The sequence below is a fragment of the Vipera ursinii genome (genome assembly GCF_947247035.1).
Source record: "Vipera ursinii genome assembly, chromosome: 2".
Classification (NCBI taxonomy): domain Eukaryota; kingdom Metazoa; phylum Chordata; class Lepidosauria; order Squamata; family Viperidae; genus Vipera; species Vipera ursinii.
The window spans coordinates 199266428-199273266 of NC_139513.1; the positions used below are offsets into that span (position 1 = coordinate 199266428).

Below are 6839 nucleotides of genomic sequence, written 5' to 3' on the forward strand. Positions count from 1 at the left end.
GTTCCGTGTGCCTGCAAGATAACTTCCCTTCAGAATTACAAGAAAGAACACAAGGGAAGCAAAGTCAAGATCAACATGTGAACCCGTGATGCTCTCATGCTTCTCTTACTTTAGGGAGGAATGAATCAAAACAAATTTGAAGGAACCCCTTCCTCTGAAGCATCATCTGAGCAGACCTCCCCAAGGGTGCATCAATGGTTTATTTATTTATTTATTTATTTAATAATATTTATATACCTCCCTTCTCCCAAAGGACTCAGGGCGGTGAACAGGGCAAGAATAAAAATACAAAGTTACAAAAATTAAAAAAGGATTAAATATATGCCCACTAAAAACAGTCAATACAATATTAAAACCCCAATAAAACAACAATAAAAAACCCCACCAATCCCCCATCAGGCCAGGCCAGCTTGTTCGAATAAGAATGTTTTTAGATCGCGGCGAAAGGAGCGAAGATCGGGCGCCATCCGGAGCTCAACCGGTAACTGATTCCATAGCTCCGGGGCGCCCACAGAGAAGGATCTCCCCCTGGGGGCCACCAATCGACATTCTCTGATCGGTGGCACCCTGAGGAGGCCCTCTCTGTGGGAACGCACAGGGCGGAGGGAAGTTGATGCCGGCAGCAGGTGTTCCCTAAGGTACTCCGGACCCCTGCCATGTAGGGCCTTAAACACCATTACTAGTACCTTGAATCTTACCCGGAAGACAACTGGCAACCAATGCAGCTCACGGAGCAGAGGTGTAACATGGGAGTATCAGGAGACTCCCAACACAACTCTCGCGGCTGCATTCTGTACCAGTTGGAGCCTCCGGGTGGTCCTCAAGGGCAGCCCCATGTAGAGAACGTTGCAGTAGTCCAGACGAGAGGTCACGAGCGCATGAGTGACCGTGCATAAGTTAAAAGAAAAAAGCAAAGTAACCTGAAATAAAGACACCAAAACAGTAGAGAATTCTTCAAAAAGGACTAAAAATGCAGGTCGTCCTTGACTTACAACAGCGCATTTAGTGACCGTTCAAAGTTACAACAGCACTGAGAAATGTGACTTATGGCCATTTTTCACACTTACCACCTCTGTAGCATCCCCATGATCGTGTGATCAAAATTCAGATGCTGGCAACTGGTTTATATTTATGACTGTTGTTGCTGTGACCTAAGATCACGTGATTACCTTTTGCGACCTTCTCACAAGCAAAGTCAATAGTGAAGCCAGGTTCACTTAACAACCATGTTACTAATTTAACAACTGCAGCGATTCACTTAACAACTCTGGCAAGAAAGATTGTAAAAAAGGGAAAAAAGTCACTTAACAAATGTCTCACTTAACAACAGAAATTTTGACCTCAATTGTGATTATAATAAGTTGAGGAGTACCTGTATGCTTCTGTAGGAAACAAAATAGATATGTCTTTAGAATACAAAACTTAAATACATCTTCAGAATACATCTTTATAATTTGTCCCCAAAATAAATATAGGCTTGTGGGAGATGACAGTAAACAACTGATACATTACAAACAATGCAGTTCATTATTGTTGAGTGACAACATACTCTGATCGACAGCGGAAAATAAAAGCACATATTCCCACATTGTATATCCTACAAATCCTGGAATTTTTAGAGAGCACATGATAGGATTCAGATAGCATCTGGAAGGGACATGGACATAAGTCTTACTCTAAATTTGCTAGCTCATTTATAGTCACCCCACAACTGGTGTAATTTCCCTTCTCATTTGACTAAGCCTTTCAAGTGTTCATGTATAGGAATTATTCTTCAACTCTGGCATTGGCTGAATTAAGTTGTTCTAATGAGAGCCTAGGATCCCCTCCACAAAGAAGAATCCCATGAACGTACCTTAGATCAGGGGTTCCCAACTGGGGGTGCGAAAACTTGGCTTTTCCATATTATAGTGAATATGCATAATTCATTGACATTATTTCAAACTTTTGTAAGGGGTGTGAAAGTATATCAGAAGCGTTCTAGGGGTGCAGGGTATAGTAAAGGTTGGGAGCCGCTGCCTTAGGTGGACATTAAGGGCTCAATCCACATGGACTGAAAGCTCATGTTGCCAGCATATGTACCAATAAAGCAAGAAATTTGGTTGGGCATGTCATAAATGGTTTTGACATGAACATTTTTCTTTCTCTTCCCCTTAATCATCTTCTCTTAATCGATGACCTACCCATCTCCAAGTATTAATAGTACCAAACAGAGGAATTGCAACCCTTAGTAAAACTGAGATTACTAAATAGGATTGCACAAGGATATCAGGCCTTCTCTAGAAAAAGGCAATGATAATTAGAGATGCCATGGCTTAAACCTTACCACAGAGATATTGAAATAATAATAATAATAATAATAATAGTAGTAGTAGTAGTAGTAGTAATAGGCACCTTGGGTACAATCCCAAAACAACTGGAGCACCACTTGAACACCATTGGCACTGACAAATTTGCCATTAGTCAATTGCAAATGGTGGCCTTACTAGGAACTGCTTTCATCCTGCTACGATATCTGTAATACCATCAAACATCCATATCTGCCTATCCCAGGTCCTTGGTAAGGACTCAATAGGTAGACAAAAATGCCAAATCCAGTCTGAACATCTGTCTGACTGTGCGATGATTATTAATAATAATAATAACAACAACAACAACAACGCTAGACATGACCGAGTTGCTAAACTAATCCACTGGGCATTGTGTAAAAAATACGACTTGCCTGTGTCCAAAAAGTTGTGGGAACATAGGGTGGAAAAAGTTGTCGAGAATGAGAGGTTGAAGATCTTGTGGGACTTCCGAATACAGACAGATCGCCATTTGGAACACAACATGCCAGATATCGCAGTCATAGAGAACCAAAGCGTAGTTGATTGGTATCGCTGTACCAGGAGATGCCAGAGCCAAAGAAAAAGAACTGGAAAAAAATACGAAATACCGCGACCTGGCCATCGAAACTACGTGATTATGGATGAAATGTGTAACAGTGATACCCATTGTCATCGGGGCACTGGGAACTATGTCCAAAAACTTTGCAAAATACATCAAGAAATAGCAGCTTCCTGCAATAACTCCAGCAAAGCTACAAAAAACTGCGCTACTTGGAACATCTTACATTTTAAGGAGATACCTGGTTGATACCTAGGATGCTGGCAACAACTCGTGTCAACCATTAGTGCCAGTCAATTTGAGTGTTCAGTTGACTGAGTTTCATGTTTTATGAATAAAAGCATAATAATAATAATAATAATAATAATAATAATAATAATAATAATAATAATAATAATAATAGAGTTGGAAGGGACCTTGGAAGTCTTCTAGTCCAACCCCCTGCTCAGGCTGGAAATCCTATACCATTTCAGACAAATGGCTGTCCAGTCTCTTCTTTAAAACCTCCAGTGTTGGAGCATTGACAACTTCTGAAGGCAGGTTGTTCCACTGATTAATTGTTCTAACTGTCAGGAAATTTCTCCTTAGTTCTAAGTTGCTTCTCTCTTTGGTTAATTTCCATCTGTTCCTTCTTGTACTGCCCTTGAGTGCTTTGGAGAATAGCTTGACTCCCTCTTCTTTGTGGCAACCCCTGAGATATTGGAAGACTGCTATCATGTCACCCCTCGTCCTTCTCTTCATTAAACTAGACATACCCAATTCCAGCAACTGTTCTTTATATGTTTTAGCCTCCAGACCCCTAATCATCTTTGTTGTTCTTCTCTGTACTTTTTCTAGTTTCAACATCTTTTTTTACATCGTGGTGACCAAAACTGAATGCAGTATTCCAAGTGTGGCCTTACTAAGGCGTTATAAATTGGTATTCATGTAATCTTGTTTCTATCCCTCTGTTAATGCACCCTAGCACTGTGTTGGCTTTTTTGGCAGCTGCAGCACACTGCTGTGCAAGTGTGCAAGAACAAGACTGACAGCTAGAATTCTTTTAGTCTTTATTAGCCAAGTATGACTAATGTCTCCAATGCATAAGCTCCCAGTCCTTAAAGAATATATTTATATACTGTGCAAATTTTTTGTATGTATTCCATCACACTCACAATCCCTATAACGGTATATATTCACTTTAACTTCTTCTCCAATATCCTTTTTTTAAAAAAAATGGAACCTGCTTTCATTAATAACATCCCAGTGGTAATTAAAAAGAGATTCATCCAGATGTTTGCCATAACAACTGCCCACTTACAGGCCTGATCATGTCAACTACAGATGGCAGCAGATTATAAGGTATCAAGTCTCTATAAATAACTGCTATTTCCTCTGAAACAATTGATCAAGTACAAAACTGGCTTTAAAACTGCCCTTTCTTCCACATTTGATTGATCCTCCAATTTATGGAAAGGAAACGAGATAAACCTCTGTATCTCAGGTTGTGTTCTGCAGTGGGTGCAATAGGTTCTTCAAATTCAGAGGCAAGTCCTCATAGTATATAACCTTGCTTTCCTTTCAAGAAATCCTTGGTGCTGGGCCATGGTTAAAAATCAACAGGCATTATTTATGCCTGCCCACAGAGAAAAAAATAAGGAGATAATTTTTACCTCCTGTATTATTACATACAGGTCCTCAGAAGACAAATGTTGGCAATACTGTGAGAGAAAGTCTATTTTATCTGTGGTGCAAAACAGGGCAGAGAAGTATTTTTCCCAGGATAAAAATGAAGAGATAAGAAAATTTCAGCCTTTCAGACAAGGCACCATTAAGACACAGAAACTTTTATCAGTAGAACATTGACAGTTTTACCTGCCTCTGCATCGTTTACAATGCACGAAGCTTTTCTTTTTCTTAAGAGAAGTTATTTTTTTTATCTGCTAATAACCTGCCCATGCCACAGAGCCGTTTAAGAAAGGAAAAACCTAGTTTGGCAAATAAACAAGAGCAAGTCCTTTGCTGTTCCAGCAGGGAAAGCTTTTGCGTAGACAAAGATGAAGTGACAGAAAAAGTTTTTTTTACCCCCCAATTAATGTGTGCCAGGCATCCATTAGTGAAGGGATGCTCCTCCCTCCTTTAAAAAAAAAACCCTGCAAACATAAAAAAATGGGCAACTGTAAAAAAAAAGAAACACTTTGCACTTTTTAGAGACAGACAGCTTTACTTGGTAGAAAGAAGATCAAGAAAACATCAGCTGATGGAATATTTCTCAGCGTAAGACCTCAAACATGGGGTGCAGAGGGAGAGGGGGGGAGGAGGAGGAATCGATCGATTTTGCATCAATTACCCAAGTTGATTTAAAGAGTGCCCCCCTCCCTTATTGGAGAACTCATTCTTTTTTTTTATTAAAGAGTTTTACAAAAACAACATTTTACAATATATCCCCAAATCCCTCCCACCCCAAACCCACCCACTTTCCCCACCCCCACTTCCCAGAGCTAAATACAGGATTATAGTTACAATAATGATATTCTAAATAAAAATTATGCATAATATACAATTAACCAAATTCACAATGTGCTTTAACTCCCCTTTAACATAATTACAAACAACGTGCTAATAAAAATATCCCACTAAAATCCCCTTATTGGAGAACTCATTCATTCTGGGTTTTACTAACCACAGTTTATAAAGGTCCTTAAAGATACTGCGCAGCTGGGCAAACCACGAGATGGAGCGGCGGCATCCCTGCGGGGGAGAACACGCTTCCTTCCACACGACACGCATTCTCCCCCTTGGGCGCTCCCCCACCCGCGGAAGTGGCGAGACCGGCCGTCTTCTCCCCCCCCCCGCCGCCCAGCCCCGCGTCACGCGCCCGCCACGAACGCTTTCTTCGGCACCGCGGCGTTTACCTTCGCAGAGGTAGCCGGCCAAGCCCCAGATGAAGTCGGTGCAACAGTGGCAGAAGGTGGGCTTGGTGAGGGTGACCCTCCTGAAGCAGTGCCCGGGCGGGCTGCCTCGAGCCGTCGGCGGAGGCGGCTGCTTCGGCGAGGCAGGCGGCGTCTGGGACTGCTGCCGCTGCTGCTGCTGCTGGGTTTGCTGCAGAGAAGTCGAAGAGGACGGCGGCGGCGGCGGCGGCGTGGGCAGCGAGCGGCTCTTGCCGCCTCTGCCCATCAGTGGGCTGGACGCCGGGCTCAAGCCGCGGCTGCCTCCCAGCAAGGAACGGGCTCCTTCTGCCATGCTGAGGCGGCGCGGCGACACTTGCTTGCCGGCGTTGCCGGATAAAGCGCAGTCTCTCCCGCTTTGGGCGAAGGCGGCTTTCCCTCTTTTCCCAAGCGGACGCGGGGCGCTCGCTCGCTCCCTCGCTCGCGTCTTTGCTCCTTTGCTCCGGGCCGCCTCCAGGGACGCGCCGCCAGCGGCAACAGCAGCGGCGGCGGCGGCGGCTCGAGCGAGACTTCCGCCGCGCTGCCAGGCAAAGCCAGAAAGACGGCGGGCCGTGGGCGAAGAGGAGGAGGAGGAGGAGGAAACCGAGGAGGAGAGGGAGGGACGCAGAGGGCGGCGCTTGGAGGCGCGGAGGGCCGCTGCCCGCCTTCGCCTCGAGGCCGCCTCCTGTCGGGCTGGCAGCGAGTTGAGCCGGAGGCGTGAGGAGCAGGACGCGGACGCCTCGAGCCCGAATGGCAGCGTGGCTCCCTCGGTGCCAGCCTCTTGGCGCGTCTCGGGCTGTGTGTGTGTGTGTGGGAAAGTCAGCCCTCCAGTCTGGATGCCGCCCCGACCTCTGAGGTGAATCAGACGGAAGGACGTCAGTCAGGCACAAGTGGCGGGACCCAGCAGCCCCTCTTGCCCGCTTGGGCATACAAGGGAGGGTGGCGAGGGCACCTGGGCTGAAAAAGGTCCACACGGAAGAACCATGCATAATTCTTGGCCCGACGTCCACCCTACTACCGTAGTCGTCGGGGTTTTCCCAGGTC

At 45.0% G+C, this 6839-nt stretch overlaps 1 protein-coding gene across 1 annotated transcript in view; it reads right to left on the minus strand.

Annotated features, from left to right (window-relative positions):
• DGKQ (diacylglycerol kinase theta) overlaps window positions 1-6300 on the minus strand; it is a 94953-nt gene extending 88653 nt beyond the window's left edge. The window contains exon 1 of the mRNA XM_083353724.1: window positions 5784-6300. Coding sequence (XP_083209850.1) covers window positions 5784-6111 — 328 coding nt within the window. The 5' untranslated portion in view covers window positions 6112-6300. The remainder of the gene's footprint in view (window positions 1-5783) is intronic.
• Window positions 6301-6839: the final 539 nt, after the last annotated feature.